At 44.1% G+C, this 19575-nt stretch overlaps 1 protein-coding gene across 1 annotated transcript in view; it reads left to right on the top strand.

Moving 5' to 3' along the window:
* LOC121547149 (dynamin-binding protein-like) overlaps window positions 1–11081 on the top strand; it is an 88307-nt gene extending 77226 nt beyond the window's left edge. Inside the window, exons 4-5 of the mRNA XM_041858266.2 lie at window positions 8612–10840; window positions 11056–11081. Of these exons, the coding sequence (XP_041714200.2) occupies window positions 8612–10840; window positions 11056–11081 (2255 nt within the window). The remainder of the gene's footprint in view (window positions 1–8611; window positions 10841–11055) is intronic.
* The last annotated feature ends 8494 nt before the right edge of the window (window positions 11082–19575 follow it).

The following is a 19575-nucleotide window of genomic DNA, read 5'->3' as shown; positions in this document are numbered from 1 at the left end:
CATCATGCTTTGGGGCTTTTTTCTGCAAAGGGACCAGGACGACTGATCCGTGTAAAGGAAAGAATGAATGGGGCCATGTATCGTGAGATTTTGAGTGAAAACCTCCTTCCATCAGCAAGGGCATTGAAGATGAAACGTGGCTGGGTCTTTCAGCATGACAATGATCCCAAACACACCGCCCGGGCAACGAAGGAGTGGCTTCGTAAGAAGCATTTCAAGGTCCTGGAGTGGCCTAGCCAGTCTCCAGATCTCAAGCCCATAGAAAATCTTTGGAGGGAGTTGAAAGTCTGTGTTGCCCAGCGACAGCTCCAAAACATCACTGCTCTAGAGGAGATCTGCATGGAGGAATGGGCCAAAATACCAGCAACAGTGTGTGAAAACCTTGTGAAGACTTACAGAAAACGTTTGACCTGTGTCATTGCCAACAAAGGGTATATAACAAAGTATTGAGAAACTTTTGTTATTGACCAAATACTTATTTTCCACCATAATTTGCAAATAAATTCATTAAAAATCCTACAATGTGATTTTCTGGATTTTTTTTCTAATTTTGTCTGTTATAGTTGACGTGTACCTATAATGAAAATTACAGGCCTCTCTCATCTTTTTAAGTGGGAGAACTTGCACAATTGGTGGCTGACTAAATACTTTTTTTCCCCACTGTATATATATATATATATATGTTATATCGATAACAGTCACGTGTTAAATCATTACCTCATCAGTCTCATTCTGAACGTCACATAATCCTTGAAACTGCAAGTACCCTAACCTTATTGATGAATCAGCAATACACAAATCAGCAATACACTTTCGAGGCTGGTAACATACACAGGGTTCCAATGTCCAATCTTTTGGAGAAAAAGGTTTTGACGGCAAAAGTCTCTCTATAACAAAGACATTTCAGTCTTACCATACTAGAGAGCCAGAGGGAGAGTTTCTGCAAACTATTTATGACCGGCTGTTAAGTCATAAAACCGTCACAACTCCCCCCTCTCCTCTCCTGTGGGAGAGAGGGTGGGGGGGGTTCTGGCTATCTGTCAGCCATTTGCCAAGCTGATCTGGCACCTTTGATCCTCACCAAGGAGAGAGAGTCATGACAACAGTTTCACCGGCGGGCCCCGGTGGTGATAAATTAATAAAACCAAAAGCTTACCTTGTGTCAGTGTTGATGTGGATGCGGTTGAGGAGTCAGACGCAGGACGCATAGGCTGAGTCACACAAGACTTTACTCACTGTTTAAACAAATACAAAATAAAGGACCTCAAAGCCAGGAGGCGAGCGACAACGCAACACAGTGCGTCAAAATAAATAAAGTCCAGAGTACTGCACAGGTGACACCAAACGGACAGGCGGAAAATAACACACAAACTAACGAAAACAACACAGGAAACTTATAGGGCACATAATCAGACCCAAACGGACACAGGTGTAACAGACAGACCCAACCAAACGAACATCGAAACATTCAACGGTGGCAGCTAGTACTCCGGGGACGACGAACGCCGAAGCCTGCCCGAGCAAGGAGGAGGAGCAGTCTCGGCAGAATTCGTGACACCTTGACTGAGAAGAGTTGGATAGCCTTAGCCAGCGAGCTAACATAAATAGCGTTCCTCTCTGTCAGATTGTTGAGTAGGCTAAATTAGCTGCATTAGCTAGCTAAGTAAGTGAAAGGTAAACTAGGAAGAAGGAAAACAAAAATGTAATAGAGGTAGCTCTCTATCTCTCTGCTGCTTCTCCTTATTTTTTGGAATAAATACATGTTAAACTGTTCAATTATTCTCTTCCTCTCTCTTTGAGTCAACTACTCACCACACTTTATGCTAGCTAGCTGTAGCTTATGCTTTCAGTACTAGATCCATTCTCTGAATCTTTGGTTGGATGGACAACATGTCAGTTCATGCTGTAAGAGCTCTGATAGGTTGGAGGACATCCTCCGGTAGTCATCATAATTACTGTGTAAGTCTATGGAAGGGGGTGAGAACCATGAGCCTCCTAGGATTTGTATTGTAGTCAATGTACCCAGAGGAGGATGGAAAATGACTGTCCTCCGGCTATACCATGGTGTTACCCTAGAGAGTGCTGTTGAGGATACTGTAGACCAGTCATACTCAAATGACGGACCGCGGTCCGTGTCCGGACCCAGCAAAGGGTCAATACGGACCGAACAGCAACAAACGATATCGAAGTCAGTAAATTAATTTCAGACAGCTTTCAAACATGATCGACCGGGCACCGTTTCCCAAGTGCAGCGCAGCCTCTCTCTGTCTCTAGTAGTGGTGAAGAAACACCAGCCTGGGGCCGCGTCCTGTCCAATCGCGTGCATTTATACAAATTAGTCTCATGAAGAGAGACACATCTCATCCAATCGCATAAATATATGCAAATATCTTCGACACTGAAAGACTGTGTTGGGACTGGGAGCAAGCAGCAGGCAGACACACACGGAAGTATGTCCATCGATAGACATTGTGAATGTGAGGATGGCTTGTTCAAAGAAAATTAAAGTTGATAGCGGAAATCACATTTTCAAAGACGAGTGAACAGACAAGTACGCATTCATTCTCCCCGCAACAAGTTCAAAACCAATGTGCCTGATATGCTTAGAGTCCGTAGCGCTCGTGAAAAGTGCCAATGTGAAATGCCACTATGACACAAAACAAAGTAATTTCGAGCAAACGTATCCCCAAAACACAGGTGATAAATCAGCTCAAAGCCCAATTTGTGAGGTCCACCAAAGTTCTTGTGCATTCCCTGAAAGCCCAAGAACGTGCAATGGAGTACTCACTGAGAATAGCTTGGGTTTTGGGAAAACGCAAAAAGCCATTTACTGACGCAGAGATGGTTAAAGAATGCATGAGTGAAGTTGCTGAGACCTTGCTTGATTGTAAACAAAAAGATGAGCTGAAGGAAAAGATCAAACAGATCCCACTGTCAGATTCCACAGCAATGAGAAGAATCCACTTGATGAGGCCATTCAGAATGCATCATGCATTTCATTAGCTGTGGATGAATCAACAGATAACACTGATAATGGGCAGCTTCTGGTGTTTGTCAGATTTTATAACGAAACAAATAAGGAATTCTGTGAGGAGCTGTTGGGCTTAACAAATCTAGAAGCACACATAGGGGAGAGGATATCCATGAGGCCATCAAAGGGATGCTGACAAAAAGGGGGATAGATCTGAAGTCAGTGGTCTCCATCACCACAGATGGAGCTCCAGCCATGATAGGAAGAGGGAGGGGACTGGTTGCATGTTTGAAAGAGGACCACCCTGACATCATATCACTGCATCATCCATCAATCTGTCCTGTGTGCCAGTCTGGGAAAATAGTGTTCTGAGGTCATGACAACGATGTTGAAACTGAACGCTTTTGGGCCATTCAGGAGGAAATCAAAGCTTTCTTATCAGAGCAAAAGAGTGACAAGGCAACTCAGTTTTTTCTGAGTTTTTGGAAGATGAGGAGAAGATGGAAACAGTTGCATTTTTGACAGACATTACATCACACCTTTAATCAACTGAATGGTGAGCTGCAGGCACGGGACAACGCCAGTATGTGATATGATAACAGCAGTCCGGCCTTTCCAGAAGAAATTGTGGAGCTTTTCAAGAAGAGCTTGTCCACCTCCCCAATCTTCTGGTGCTAACGCAGGGAGACAAAGATGTTCCCAACCATGTTGATTTCATCCAGAAGCTGATGGAGAACTTCAAGGCTCGCTTTTATGACTTCACTGTTGGAAGAGAACAGCTGCTGCTTATCCAGAACCCCTTCTTGGTCACTAATGTGACAAAGCTGTCAGAAGAAGCAAAACAGATCTTCAGATGGGAAGATGTTGCATCACTGCAAATGGAGTTGATTGAGCTGCAAGAAAATGGGGCTTTGAAGGAGCAGGCTGGTGATTGTGACCCTGTCACTTTCTGGGGAAAGATGGTGCCTGCAGAGTTTCTCTCACACCATTTGTGCCAAAGTTCAAAGCATTGGCAGGAGAGTGTAATTTTTGTCATTAATGCAGGGCAAGGCCCAGACTGACTTGTACATGAATATTGCATGGCCCACAGTGACATTCTGTGCATTCAGATTATTAATTTTGTTCAACTCTCCTTTGTTCTCCAGAAAACATGCACTTTATTTTATAAAAAATAGAAAACATGTATTCAAGGCCATGTACAATGGTTCACAGTGCACTTTTTGCAGAGACAATTATGCAACCACTTTTGTTCTTCAGCAATGTTTATGCAATTTTGCACGTTTACATTTGAAAGAAGTTGTAATTAATTCTAATTCCTAGTCTAATTTAATGTATTTAATGTACATTTTATATAACCACATATTTCCCAAGTCGAAAACGACTATGTTTGTTACTACGCTGTACCACAGCGCCAATAAAGGACAATATCCATCCGGACCTTTGCCACCTAGGAAATGTGTGTCACTGGACCTTCTCAAATAGAAGTTGAGTACCCCTGCTGTAGACTTTCATTGCAAAAACAATCTGTTCACTTTTTTAGTGTTCCACAATTGTTTTGTCTTCTGAAATTCAGAGATTAGGATGGTCCTCTCCTTCCTCTCTGAGGAGCCAACACTGATTGTAATCTCATTGATCAACGTGTCAACCAAATATTACCCAATTATCCACGTTGAAGTGACGCGGTGTGCCCAGTTGGTAGCTAGTTAGCGGTGTGCGCTAGTAGCGTTCAATTGGTGACGTCACTCGCTCTAAGACCTTGAAGTAGTTGTTTCCCTTGCTCCGCAAGGACCGCAGCTTTTGTGGAGTGACAGGGAATGATGCTTTGTGGGTGACAGTTGTCAATGTGTTCAGAGGGTCCCTGGTTCAGAAGCAACACTGTAACACTCAGCGTAGCATTTTAAAGTGCATTTATCAAATCAAATCTAATTGTATTGGCCACATGCGCCGAATACAACAGGTGCAGACATTACAGTGAAATGCTTACTTACAGCCCTTAACCAACAGTGCATTTATTTTTTATAAAAAAAAGTAAAATAAAACAACAACAAAAAAAAGTGTTGAGAAAAAAAGAGCAGAAGTAAAACTAAATAACAGTAGGGAGGCTATATATACAGGGGGGTACCGGTGCAGAGTCAATGTGCGGGGCCACCGGCTAGTTGAGGAAGTTGAAGTAATATGTACATGTGGGTAGAGTTAAACTGACTATGCATAACATTTACATTACATTTACGTCATTTAGCAGACGCTCTTATCCAGAGCGACTTACAAATAGGTGCATTCACCCTATAGCCAGTGGGATAACCACTTTACAATATCTTTTTTTTTTTTTTTTTTTTTTTTAGGGGGGTAGAAGGATTACTTTATCCTATGTAATAAGTCATTAACAAAGTAGCAGCAGCGTAAAAAGATGGGGTGGGGGTGGGGGGCAGTGCAAATAGTCATCAAATGGGGCAGAAATGGGTAAAGGGAAGACTGAACATGGGAAAGACACGGGATGCAGGACACCAGGCAGGGCATGTAGTATGGTAGGCATCAAGGGAATCCAGCAGGGCAGGATGGACAACACCAGTGGTGTAAAGTACTTAAGTAGTACTTTAAATAATTTTTACTTAAGTTGTTTTTTGGGGTATCTGTACTTTACTTTACTATTTATATTTTTGTCATCTTTTACTTTTACTTCACTACATTCCTAAACAAAATTATGTACTTTTAATCCATACATTTTCCATGACACCCAAAAGTACTCGTTACATTTTGAATGCTTAGCAGAACAGGAAAATGGTCCAATTCATGCACTTATCAAGAGAACATCCCTGAACATCCCTACTGCCTCTGATCTGGAGGACTCACTAAACACAAATGCTTCATTTGTAAATTATGTCTGAGTGTTGGAGCGTGCCCCTGGCTATCCATAAATTTAAAAAACTTGAAAATTGTGCCGTCTGGTTTGCTTACTTTAAGGAATTTGAAATTATTTATACTTGTACTTTTACTTTTGATACTTAAGTATATTTCACAAAGTGCTTTACATATTCCTGGCCTTCACCCCAAAGAGCAAGCAAAGCAGAAGCAAAAGCACAGTGGCCAGGAAAAAATTCCCTAGGAACCTAGGAAGAAACTTTGATAGGAACCTGGCACAGTGGGATGGCCTATCCTCTTCTATATATTATTCATTGTATTGTTTTGGTTTTCGAGCTACTAAAACAGTGGTAAATGCTGAAATCATAACAATTGCTCATGCAAAGATTTTATGTGGTCCTGTGTGACACAGTTGGTTGAGCATGGCGCTTGCTACACCAAGGATTGTGGATTTGATTACCACTGGGGCCACCCATACAACAACAAAAAGGTATGCACGTATGACTAAGTCGCTTTGGATAAAAGCGTCTCCTAAATGGCATATATTATATTTATTTTCTTAAAATAATTTCGTACAAATTCAATGAACTTAGAAGTGCTGTAAACCTCCAGGATTGTATTTGAACAACCCTTCCATACTCCATATGACTTTATGGTGCTCATTTATTCATGAGCTATCTGTGACAATTGGTTTAATTGAATAATCCTTATTGCTTGTTCAATGGATTCTGTCTGCATACTGTATTTTATGTACTGAACTGTAGCAACCCACCACCAGAAAATGTTTAGGCCAATCCCCAAGGGCTTCACTAGATGTCACTAGTGACCACTCTGTAAAGATGCTAGGGGCCCATTCAGGACACGGCCAATGTGACAGTTCAGAATGTTTGGAAACAGATACACTACATTACCAAAGGTATGTGTTACACCTGCTTGTCGAACATCTCATTCCAAAATCATGGGCATTACTATGGAGTTGGTTGCCCCTTTGCTGCTATAACAGCCTCCACTCTTCTGGGAAGGCTTTCCACTAGATGTTCGAACATTGCTGTGGGGACTTGCTTCCATTCTGCCAAGAGCATTAGTGAGGTCAGGCAATGATGTTGGGTGATTAGGCCTGGCTCGCAGTTGGCGTTCCAATTCATCCCAAAGGTGTTCAATGGGGTTGAGGTCAGGGCTCTGTGCATGCCAGTCAAGTTCTTCCACACCGAATTTGACAAACCATTTCTCTATGGACCTCGCTTTGTGCACAGGGGCATTGTCATGCTGAAACAGGAAAGGGCCTGCCCCAAACTGTTGCCACAAAGTTGGAAGCACAGAATTGTCTAGAATGTCATTGTATGCTGTAGCGTTAAGATTTCCCTTCACTGAAACTAAGGGGTCTAGCCCGAACCATGAAAAACAGCCCCAGACTATTATTCCTCCTCCACCAAACTTTACAGTCTGCACTATGCATTGGGGCAGGTAGAGTTATCCTGGCATCCGTCAAAACCAGATTCGTCCTTCGGATGAAGTCCAATGGCGGCGAGCTTTACACCACTCCAGCGGATGCTTGGCATTGCGCATACTGATCTTAGGCTTGTGTGCGGCTGCTCGGCCATGGAAACCCATTCCATGAAGCTCCCAATGAACAGTTATTGTGCTGACATTGCGTCCAGAGGCAGTTTGGAGCTCGGTAGTGAGTGTTGCAACCACACTTTTAATTACCAGGGGTGTATTCACCAGGAACCAATCAGAAGCAAACACGCGCAAAACAGGCAGGGACTACCCTGAACTTGTTCAATAAGAAATGCTCATTTTGCTATGGTTTGCACTAATGAATATAGCACTGCACTGGCACCTCGAATTATAGTTACTCAGGGCTCTTCTATTGATAATTCATGGGCCTAATTTATCAACATATACACTGAGTATACAAAACACTAAGAACACCTGCTCTTTTAATGACATAGACTGACCAGGTGAATCCAGGTGAAAGCTATGATCCCTTATTGATGTAACTTGTTAAATCCACTTCAACCAGTGTAGATGAAGGGGAGGAGACAGGTTAAAGAAGGATTTTTAAGCCTTGAGACAATTGAGACATGGACTGTATGTGTGCCATTCAGAGGGTGAATGGGCAAGACAAACTATTTAAGTGCCTTTGAATGGGGTATGGTAGTAGATGTCAGGCGCACCGGTTTGTGTCAAGAACTGCAACGCTGCTGGGTTTTTCACACTCAGTTTCCCATGTGTATCAAGAATGGTCCACCACCCAAAGGACATCCAGCCAACTAGACACAACTGTGGGAAGCATTGCAGTCAACATGGGCCAGCATCCCTGTGGAACGCTATCGACACCTTGTAGAGTCCATGCCCCAACAAATTGAGGCTGTTCTGAGGACAAAAGGGGAGGGGGGTGCAACTCAATATTAGGAAGGTGTTCCTAATGTTTGGTATACTCAGTGTACATAGAAATATGTATATCTGTTCTCATAAAAAACATGCACGAAACATAGAGATTATTCAAATGTACCTTACACCTTGGAAATGTTTTTGAAAACCTTGCATATATGAACGAATTTCACATTTCTGCTGCTCATTATTGATGAATGAGGCCCAGTCAAGTTACATTTTCACCACCTGCTGTGATAAAATTCTCAAGCCATACAATATCTAATCTGACTCCCCTCTTCTTGCCCTTCCTCATTCTTCCCTCTCTTTCTGTCTTACTACTGTCACCTTCATCTTCCTCCTCTCGTCTCTTCTCATTTGCTCTCCCCTCCCTCTCTTTCTTGTTAGGTGATGTGGTGGCAGCCGAGAGCAGCGTGGACCCAGGGACAGCCTGGCAGAGGGGGCGTAATGCCTGGGGAGCTCGTGGCCTCTTCCCTGTGTCCTGCGTGAAAGAGCTCCACCTGTCGGGTCGCTCCAGGCAGCTGTCGGAGCGCAGCGCCCAGGCCCAGGCTTCCGAGCTCCCCCCATATGCCTTCGGCCAGGCCAGGGCCCTCATGGACCTCCACGCACAGCTCCATGAGGAGTTAGACTTCCGCAAGGGGGACCTTATCACAATCATCGGCCTTCCTGAGTCTGGCTGGTTCCAGGGAGAGCTGGTCGGACGCAGGGGGGTGTTTCCCGAGGGATTCGTGGAGCTTCTGGGGCCCCTGAGGTCCCCACATGATACAGAGGCTGACCCCATGAGCTACAAGACTGAACCTTTGACCTATGAGCCCTACAGTAGTGGGGAAGGGATTGAGGAGGTGTTTTCCGGGGAGGTTGAAGAAGAGGAGGAGGATGGGGTGTATGGGGTAGCACTGCACGACTTTCGGGCCATGGAGCCAGGAGAGTTGGAATTTGACGTGGGGGACCGTATCCGGGTGCTGAACACCCTGGAGGACGGTTGGCTGGAGGGCGAGCTGAGAGGGCGATGTGGTGTCTTTCCACATCGCTTTGTCAAGATTGAGGACGATGGGCAAAACGTGAGGGAAGACATGGAAGCTGTAAAAAGAGAAGGGGTGGAGGAGTATAGCAGCTACACCTTGGACTGCAGCTCCGGTCAACAGGACCATAGCAAGACGAAGTACGGTTCTGAGTGGAGACCCCAAGAGGACCACACTGTGTGGGACCTGGATTACTTTGATAGGGCGGAAGAAAGGAGATGGCAGGGGGACTCTGTCAGCGAGATGCTTTCCCAGGAGAGTGCAGGGGAGCGGACCCAGGACAGGGGGGAGAGAAGAGATAGGGCTGAACCGCAAACTCACAGGCCTACAGCCCACCATGGGCCCCAGAGACCCAGCTCTGTCCCTCCGGCAAGGCCCAGGCTTCCCCCTCGGCCTAGTGTGCCAGCTCTGGGCCACAGGCATCACATCAGCCCTACCGCCACCAATAATGGTAGCAGGACTAGCCACCCTGATACGACCCTACCACCACTACTCAACAGAGCCCTTAGCCTAGCTACACCTAGCACCCAGTCTGCCTGGTCCAAAGATAATGGCCACTACCTCGGAGCACCAGAGGGCACCACTAGAAATGACAAAGGTCCTAGTCTGGGCAAGGCATTGTTAAGTCTAGTGGTGGAGGGCCACAGGCAGAAAAAGCTGACCCGCCACTCCAGCGTCAACGACGCCGACTTGCTACTGGGTTGCCGCGGTGAGCGCAGGGCGCTGTCCCAGCAGAAGGGACAGGGCTCCAATGGTCTCCTGCCCGCTTCCCTCACGTTGGATTCCCTGGCAACATCAGCCGGCGACCTGGAGACCAAGTTATCCCAGCAGCTCTTGCAATTTGAGAAGAGCCTGCCGGGGCACGGAGGGGCCAATGTTGTCGGGGCTGCTGCTAGGGATGTTGTCGGGGCTGCTGCCGGGGATAATGCAAGCCGACAATCCAACATCTCCCGTCACTTTTCCATACTGGACTTCAGTAGCGAGAGCGACATCATGCGAGGCTCCTCCCACTCCCAACTGACCCTCCTCCAACCCTCTTCCTCCCTGGAGAGATGCAAGACCCTTCGCCCCCCTCCCCCTCGTCCAAGAATCCTCCACCCCCCAGTTCGAGCTCCCTACAAACCGGCACGCCCTGCGCCTCGCCCACCCCCACACTGCCCCCGGCAACCATCCCCTCCCCTTAACAACCTCCAGCCCTTTGGACCCCTCTTCTACACCCGCGAGGAGGGGGAGGGGTCTGCGACAGAGACTGATGAGAGGAGAGAAGAGTCTGAACCTGCCTTCGGTGACCTGGCTCTGGAGCAAGAGAAGGAGATAGAGCAGCACCTTGAGATGGAGATGGACAGGGAGATCAAGATTGAGAGGCAAAGAGAGATGCAGCAAGAGGAGGAGTACAGGCTGCTGCTGCGGCTGCAGGAGATGGAGAAGGACATGGAGGCGTACGCTCACACAGCCGCGGAGCTGAGGGCCATGCTGGAGGAGGAGGAGGAGGAGGAGACGGCCTGTCTGCAGACCCTGGAGAACCTGGAATTCTGCACTTACACCCTGTCAACTCTGGCCCTGGAACAGCAGCATCTACAGCAGCAGCTACAAGGTAAGCCTCCATGTCTATGGCATCATAGAAAATTACAAGAGGTCCACAAACTAGGCTGGTTCAGAAACAACCCCATAGGCCCTATCCTTTAGGCACTCTTGTAGATCTCAAAGGAATGTATATTGTTTAAGCAATATGGCAAAATTCCACCTACCCTATCAGAGGGCAAAGGTGAAGCTACTACCATATTCTCTACACCCATCCAAATCTTTCAGATCTGAACAACAGCAGCAGCTACTAGGACAGAGAGAAATTCATATAACAGGCACTGAATACGGAACGGCAACAGAATATGGAGCCAATGTGGAATCTAAATGACCGGGTTCCAAACCCGGATCATCTGCTCAATATGATACTATCCTGTTTCGCTAAAGGCTAGGTATGCTACAGTGAGGGAAAAAAGTATTTGATCCCCTGCTGATTTTGTACGTTTGCCCACTGACAAAGAAATGATCAGTCTATAATTTTAATGGTAGGTTTATTTGAACAGTGAGAGACAGAATAACAAACAAAAAAAAACCAGAAAAACACATGTCAAAAATGTTATAAATTGATTTGCATTTTAATGAGGGAAATAAGTATTTGACCCCTCTGCAAAACATGACTTATTACTTGGTGGCAAAACCCTTGGTTGGCAATTACAGAGGTCAGACGTTTTTGTAGTTGGCCACCAGGTTTGCACACATCTCAGGAGGGATTTTGTCCCACTCCTCTTTGCAGATCTTCTCCAAGTCATTAAGGTTTCGAGGCTGACGTTTGGCAACTCGAACCTTCAGCTCCCTCCACAGATTTTCTATGGGATTAAGGTCTGGAGACTGGCTAGGCCACTCCAGGACCTTAATGTGCTTCTTCTTGAGCCGCTCCTTTGTTGCCTTGGCCGTGTGTTTTGGGTCATTGTCATGCTGGAATACCCATCCACGACCCATGTTCAATGCCCTGGCTGAGGGAAGGAGGTTCTCACCCAAGATTTGACGGTACATGGCCCAGTCCATCGTCCCTTTGATGCTGTGAAGTTGTCCTGTCCCCTTAGCAGAAAAACACCCCCAAAGCATAATGTTTTCACCTCCATGTTTGACGGTGGGGATGGTGTTCTTGGGGTCATAGGTAACATTCCTCCTCCTCCAAACACAGCGAGTTGAGTTGATGCCAAAGAGCTGCATTTTGGTCTCAACTGACCACAACACTTTCACCCAGTTCTCCTCTGAATCTTTCAGATGTTCATTGGCAAACTTCCGACGGGCATGTATATGTGCTTTCTTGAGCAGGGGGACCTTGCGGGCGCTGCAGGATTTCAGTCCTTCACGGCGTAGTGTGTTACCAATTGTTTTCTTGGTGACTATGGTCCCAGCTGCCTTGAGATCATTGACAAGATCCTCCAGTGTAGTTCTGGGCTGATTCCTCACCGTTCTCATGATCATTGAAACTCCACGAGGTGAGATCTTGCATGGAGCCCCAGGCCGAGGGAGATTGACAGTGCTTTTGTGTTTCTTCCATTTGCAAATAATCACACCAACTGTTGTCACCTTCTCACCAAGCTGCTTGGCGATGGTCTTGTAGCCCATTCCAGCCTTGTGTAGGTCTACAATCTTGTCCCTGACATCCTTGGAGAGCTCTTTGGTCTTGGCCATGGTGGAGAGTTTGGAATCTGATTGATTGATTGCTTCTGTGGACAGGTGTCTTTTATACAGGTAACAAGCTGAGATTAGGAGCACTCCTAATCTCAGCTCGTTACCTGTATAAAAGACACCTGGGAGCCAGAAATCTTTCTGATTGAGAGGGGGTCAAATACTTATTTCCCTCATTAAAATGCAAATACATTTATAACATTTTTGACATGCGTTTTTCTGGATTTTGTTGTTGTTATTCTGTCTCTCACTGTTCAAATAAACCTACCATTAAAATTATAGACTGATCATTTCTTTGTCAGTGGGCAAACATACAAAATCAGCAGGGGATCAAATACTTTTTTCCCTCACTGTACATGCACTCTATTCATACTAGTCCCAAAATTGACCTCCGAACCCTGACCCAGGAAAAGCAGCTGTTATAAAGTATGGGTTATGTTTACAATGGGGGAGATTGATGCCAGAGTTGGCTCACAAAACCAGTTGGCACACTGACCCCTAGACCAAAACCTGATGTTATCACCAAGTGTCAAATTTAAATGCATGCCAGAATTGGCTTACTCAGGTCTCCCAAATCCCTGTCAGCACACTGACCCCTGGGCTAGGTGCTGTGTAAGGTCAGAGTGACTTGTTATGCACCCTCTGTAGTTTATTTTAGTTTGGCTGCTGCATCTTCAGTCCAATCGCTTATCTCACAGACAGACAAACACACCAAGGCTAATCTCAATGTGGTAACCACATCTTATTTGAATAACTGGGCTATCTATCTCTCCACAATCATCACAGACCACAAATGGGGATGTACCGACATTTGCATAATGTTTAAATGACTGTTAAAGTGTGTGTGTATGTAGGGAAGGGAAAGGGGATACCTAGTCAGTTGCACAACTGAATGCATTCAACCGAAAGGTGTCTCCCGCATTTAACCCAACCCCTCTGAACCATTGAGCACATAACACATTGTGGCTCCTAGCCACTCTGTCTAACTCATTCTCATGATGTTAGTTGTAATACCTAATGTCTTTATCATTCAAATGAAAGCTGGGTTCGTTGGGCGTTTATTGCCACACCTTGATTTATGAGCGTATTTCCTGTGACCTGACAATGTGAGTCATCATAGGTTGACTTTTGGCATCATCTAGTTTTTTGGGGATGCTAAAAAATGATTTATTTATGCAAACTATATAGCTCTGATTTTAAACCAGTTACTAATCCCCCCGTGATAAGGAAGTAAAATAATATGTTTTCCTATTCAGTGCCTCAGGCTGAGGCCAGTTCCATTTAGTTTTAATGTGGGGTACTTTCAACTGGGATTACTGTAGTATGGCAAATATTTCTGAGCAGACATTTACATTACATTTACATTTTAGTCATTTAGCAGACGCTCTTATCCAGAGCGACTTACAGTTAGTGAATACATTATTATTATTTTTTATACTGGCCCCCCGTGGGAATCGAACCCACAACCCTGGCGTTGCAAACGCCATGCTCTATCAACTGAGCTACATCCCTGCCGGCCATTCCCTCCCCTACCCTGGACGACGCTGGGCCAATTGTGCGCCACCCATGAGTCTCCCGGTCGCGGCCGGCTGCGACAGAGCCTGGATTCGAACCAGGATCTCTAGTGGCACAGTTAGCACTGCGATGCAGTGCCTTAGACCACTGTGCCACTCAGGAGACAAGATGCCACCATAGCAGAGCTTTTTTATATTAAAATCTATTATTTTTATTAAGATGATAAAGTTTTTAAAGGGACAGTTCAATCCAAAGTCAGAGTTCAGGTCTACCTCAAAAGTGATGTCAAGAGGTGTTTATAATGCCTTCCATCTGTTGCATAGATCCAGCTGTAGGCCCTTTGCCTCATCCCCAAAGTAATGGAAAAGCTTTGATTTTGGAGTGAACTGTCCTTTTATTTTGTCCAAAACACACAGTCAAGTCTGGCCTCCAAGTCTTTCTGTACAAATGCTTGTTGGCAGAAGCTGCTCTAGCAATGGACTCTCGTTAGATTCCCCATAAGCATGTTAGCTAACTTCATTTCACACTGCTAACGTTCAGTTCATCTAATCCTCAAATCCGATTGAGTCAGCAGGTAAATTGAGTCAGCAGGTAAATACAAGTTATACTTAACTTATACTTAGTCTTGGTTCATAACATCAGTCGTGAAGTGGGAGCTGACGACATACACCCAAATGGTTGACGAGGTGCAGACCCATGGATAATAAACTTCAAGAACCGACCCTTAAGGCACTGCCCACTGGGCACACCACGTCATTTCAACTGGAAATTTGGGTAGTATTTGGTTGAGACGTTGATCAATGAGATTTCAACCTTTATTCACCCACTCAAAAAGACAGACAGAAGTTTGTTGAATTCCCAATGTGTTATCACTATGCTTTCAACCATCTAAAAGCACAACCAAATTCTAATGGAAAAACAATGTCTTTGATTTTTGGTTTAGTTGTCATCTAAAGTGCCTTGCAAAAGTATTCATCCCCCTTGGCGTTTTTCCTATTTTGTTGCATTACAACCTGTAATTTAAATGGATTTGTATTTGCATTTCATGTAATGGACATACACAAAATAGTCAAAATTGGTGAAGTGGAATGAAAAAAATTACTTACAAAAAATTCAAAGAAATAAATAACGGAAAAGTGATGCGTGCATATGTATTCACCCCCTTTGCTATGAAGCCCCTAAATAAGATCTGGTGCAACCAATTACCTTCAGAAGTCACATAATTAGTTAAAGTCCACCTGTGTGCAATCTAAGTGTCACATGATCTGTCACATGATCTCAGTATATTTACATCTGTTTTGAAAGGCCCCAGAGTCTGCAACACCACTAAGCAAGGGGCACCACCAAGCAAGCGGCACAATGAAGACCAAGGAGCTCTCCAAACAGGTCAGGGACAAAGTTGTGGAGAAGTACAGATCAGGGTTGGGTTATAAAAATAAAATCTGAAACTTTGAACATCCCAAGGAACACCATTTAAATCCATTATAAAAAAATTGAAAGAATATGGCACCACAACAAACCTGCCAAGAAAGGGCTGCCCACCAAAACTCACGGACCAGGCAAGGAGGGCATTAATCAGAGAGGCAACAAAGAGACCAAAGATAACCCTGAAGGAGCTGCAAAGCTCCACAGCGGAGATTGTAGTATCTGTCCATAGGACCACTTTAAGTCGTACACTCCACAGAGCTGGGCTTTACAGAATAGTGCCAGAAAAAAGCCATTGCTTAAAGAAAGAAATAAGCAAACATGTTCGGTGTTCGCCAAAAGGCATGTGGGAGACCCCCCAAACATATAGAAGAAGGTACTCTGGTCAGATTAGACTAAAATTGAGCTTTTTGCCCATCAAGGAAAACGCTATGTCTGGCGCAAACCCAACACCTCTCATCACCCCGAGAACACCATCCCTACAGTGAAGCATGGTGGATGTTTTTCATCGGCAGGGACTGGGAAACTGGTCAGAATTGAAGGAATGATGGATGGCGCTAAATACAGGGATATTCTTGAAGGAAACCTTTTTCAGTCTTCCAGAGATTTGAGACTGGGACAGAGGTTCACCTTCCAGCAGGACAATGACCCTAAGCATACTGCTAAAGCAACACTCGGGTGGTTTAAGGGGAAACATTTAAATGACTTGGAATGGCCTAGTCAAAGCCCAGACCTCAATCCAATTGAGAATCTGTGGTATGACTTAAAGATTGCTGTACACCAGCGGAACCCATCCAACTTGAAGGAGCTGGAGCAGTTTTGCCTTGAAGAATGGGCAAAACTCCCAGTGGCTAGATGTGCCAAGCTTATAGAGACATAGCCCAAGAGACTTGCAGCTGTAATTGCTGAATAGGTATGCAAGCTCAAGTTTTCTGTTTTTTTGTCTTATTTGTTGTTTGTTTCACCCCCAAAAATATTTTGCATCTTTAAAGTGGTAGGCATGTTGTGTAAATGAAATGATACAAACCCTCCAAAAAATATATTTTAATTCCAGGTTGTAAGGCAACAAAATAGGAAAAATGCCAAGGGGGGTGAATACTTTCACAAGCCACTGTAAATGTATTATCACTGCACTTTCAACAATTTAAAAGCACAACAAAGTTCAAATGGGAATACAATGTCAGATATTTTGTATTTATACAACAACTTAATGTGTTATCACTGTGCACAACCAAACGACCTGGATTGCAGTTGAGATTACATTAAAAGTACATAGTGCAAGTGATCAATGTTGTTTGAGATTCTGTGCAGACTATTATAGCAATTGTGAAGATCTCCACAGACCTGCGACCTTTGCATGCCATCTTGAACATGCACACTTTCTATGATTACATAAGAAGTTACAGTAGGCTAACCTCAAAATGTGGCCATGTATGTGTAACTATAGGCTATTTACTGTATTGCAAAAGTAATATTGAATTGTGTTTGGTTTAAAGGATATCTAATGCTTGGATAGTTTCTTCTGTGCCACTGGCTTAATCCTATCCTTTACGTTTAGTTTTGGTTTAGTTGGGTACGTGAATCCAAGATATCATTTATAAACTTGTCAACAAGTTAATAGGCTATTTACTGTATTGCTAAAGTGATATTGAATTGTGTTTGGTTGTCAATACAACCAGGTCTACCGCAAAAGTGATGTCAAGAGGTGTTTATAATGCCTTCCATCTGTTGCGTAGATCCAGCTGTAGGCTGTTTGCCTCATCCCCAAAGTAATGGAAAAGCTTTGATTTTGGAGTGACCGGTCCTTTTATGTTGTACAAAACACACAGTCAAGTCTGGGCTCCAAGTCTCTCTGTACAAATGCTTGTTGGCAGAAGCTGCTCTAGCAATGGACTCTCGTTAGATTCTCTCGTTAGTTGCATGTGTGCAACTCAATATTAGGAAGGAGTTCTTAATGTTTTGAACACTCAGTGTATTTAGTTAAATATCAAAGCTAAGCATGGTTAAAACTCTCCAGTAGGAGGTGCTGCCCAGCCTATAAATATTTTTCTGATAGTGGAAATAACGTTGAAAATCTGACATTGAAGATCTGACAAATCCAATGTCTTTTCCACGTAGATTCCACGTCACAATATGTTGACAAATTACGTTGAAACAATGTTGATTCAACCAGTTTGTGCCCAGTGGGTGATTTCTCAATTGTTGGTTTCCCAATAAATCACTAGGAGTAATATAGAGTTTGTGACCTCACCCCCCCACCTTTTTGTGTTCATATTCTCTCCCGTTATTTCTATGTATTTTACTTTACTTACCATGGACAGTGGCTTCGGAAAGTTTTCAGACCCATTTACTTTTTCCACATTTTGTTCCGTTACAGCTTTATTCTAAAATGGATCAAATAAAAAAAATCCTCAGCAATCTACACACAATGCCCCATAATGACAAAGCGAAAACAGGTTTAGGATTCAGTATTGAGACCCTTTGCTATGAGACTCAAAATTGAGCTCAGGTGTCAACTAAAAATCTAGTTAGATGTGTTTACATCGCATTTACAACTCTACCGATAGTTGTCTTGGCACGTGCACTCTAGCCAACAACTTACAGATGCTGTGCTGGTAGGCTAGTCTACACGATGAGATTATTATGGATAAGAGCGAGAATATTTTTTATTTGTCAAATGGCAGTCAAGAATTGATCATCATGTCACCAGAATAAGACCCTCAATATTTATTGGAAAGGAGCATCAAGCTCATCACGTGCACTTCACCACCCTGTGAAGTTCATCATAACTTATTTCATTTGTAGTTCATCTGCATGGTTTCCCAAGTCGTAGTGGAAGGACCACATACCATATCATTGTGTGACTAAGTTTACATCAATATGATTGTTATTATATCAATATTTGCGCATAAAGGCATTTCTCCCATAATTTATTTTACAAACACAAAAAGATCCCACCATGTTGAACAAACAAATTCTGTCGGCATTTATAAAATTGTACCGAAACGTTATGTTTCCATCGCAGCTGTCATGATAAAACATTTTTCTTCTAGGGTATGACTACTCGCATAAAAACAGTGGATGGAAACGTGGTTAGTGTAGGGTTTCTGCCTAGTGCTCAACAACTGCATTGATTTCACTGTCATGAGTAGTTTGAAGAAATCCATTTTTATCCAATTAATAAGCTTAACTTCAGTATCTCCCATTTCTCTATGTCCCTCTTCCCTACATCAGTATGGGATTGTTGGGAGAAGGGGGGCTGTAAAAGTCTACCCTCTTATAATTGGCTCTTTGACGGAAGGGAATGGGGGGATATCCTATACTCCAAGCTTATGAATAGGCCTGGGTTTTTTCTCACACTGAAATATACCATAGCCTCTGAAACCAGGGACAGGCTTTGAACAATAGCTCATTGTAGCATGAACAGCCACTTTCCAGTACACTGTACACTAGAATAATCAGCCCCTGTCCCCAAAGCCTTTTCCTCCTCCTTTCACTCTCTCTGTCACATACACACACACAAACACGCACACTCCAGCCTTTTTTTATGAAATCATGTGAATGTGTTCATGCGTAAATTCATTATTCCACTCCAAATGTAGGTCAAACAAGGCCTCACACACACCATTGATTTGCTATTATTTTTGCACAGAATGACTGGGTCCTGACAAGGTTTACTTTGACCAAGCGCAAACATAAGACGACTTGATTCGCCTTGAGTTCTGAGGAACTAAGAAAACACGTTAGTCTGGAAATTGACCCAGATCATGTGGAGAATTTGATTAAGAAATTGTCCTTTTTCAAAATGTGTAAATGAAAGAAAAACAAAAGAGGATGGAAAAACAAAAGGAACATTATCTGAAGTGGAAGTTGCTTGGTGCCAAGTCTCACACACGCCAAAGGCATTCTCTTGAAGAGACAGTCTCCTTCCTCTGGAGAAGGAAATCTGCCCAGCCAGCCTGTGTTTTCCTACAAACATAGCAACTGACCAATGAAAACGCTGGGAGGGGCTGACTGTAATCCACCACTCATGTGACTATTAAATGATTTACCAAGAATGGCCCCTCCTTCCTTCACCTGCCCCTCCCCCATGACATGATTCACCGGGCTGGGGGGAGGGAAGGATTTAGTAACATAGAAACTGGGAGGTGCCTGAGCAGGGCAGTCCAG

Source organism: Coregonus clupeaformis, chromosome 31, assembly GCF_020615455.1.
Source record: "Coregonus clupeaformis isolate EN_2021a chromosome 31, ASM2061545v1, whole genome shotgun sequence".
In the NCBI taxonomy this organism is placed as follows: domain Eukaryota; kingdom Metazoa; phylum Chordata; class Actinopteri; order Salmoniformes; family Salmonidae; genus Coregonus; species Coregonus clupeaformis.
This window is presented reverse-complemented; position numbering and strand designations above follow the sequence as displayed.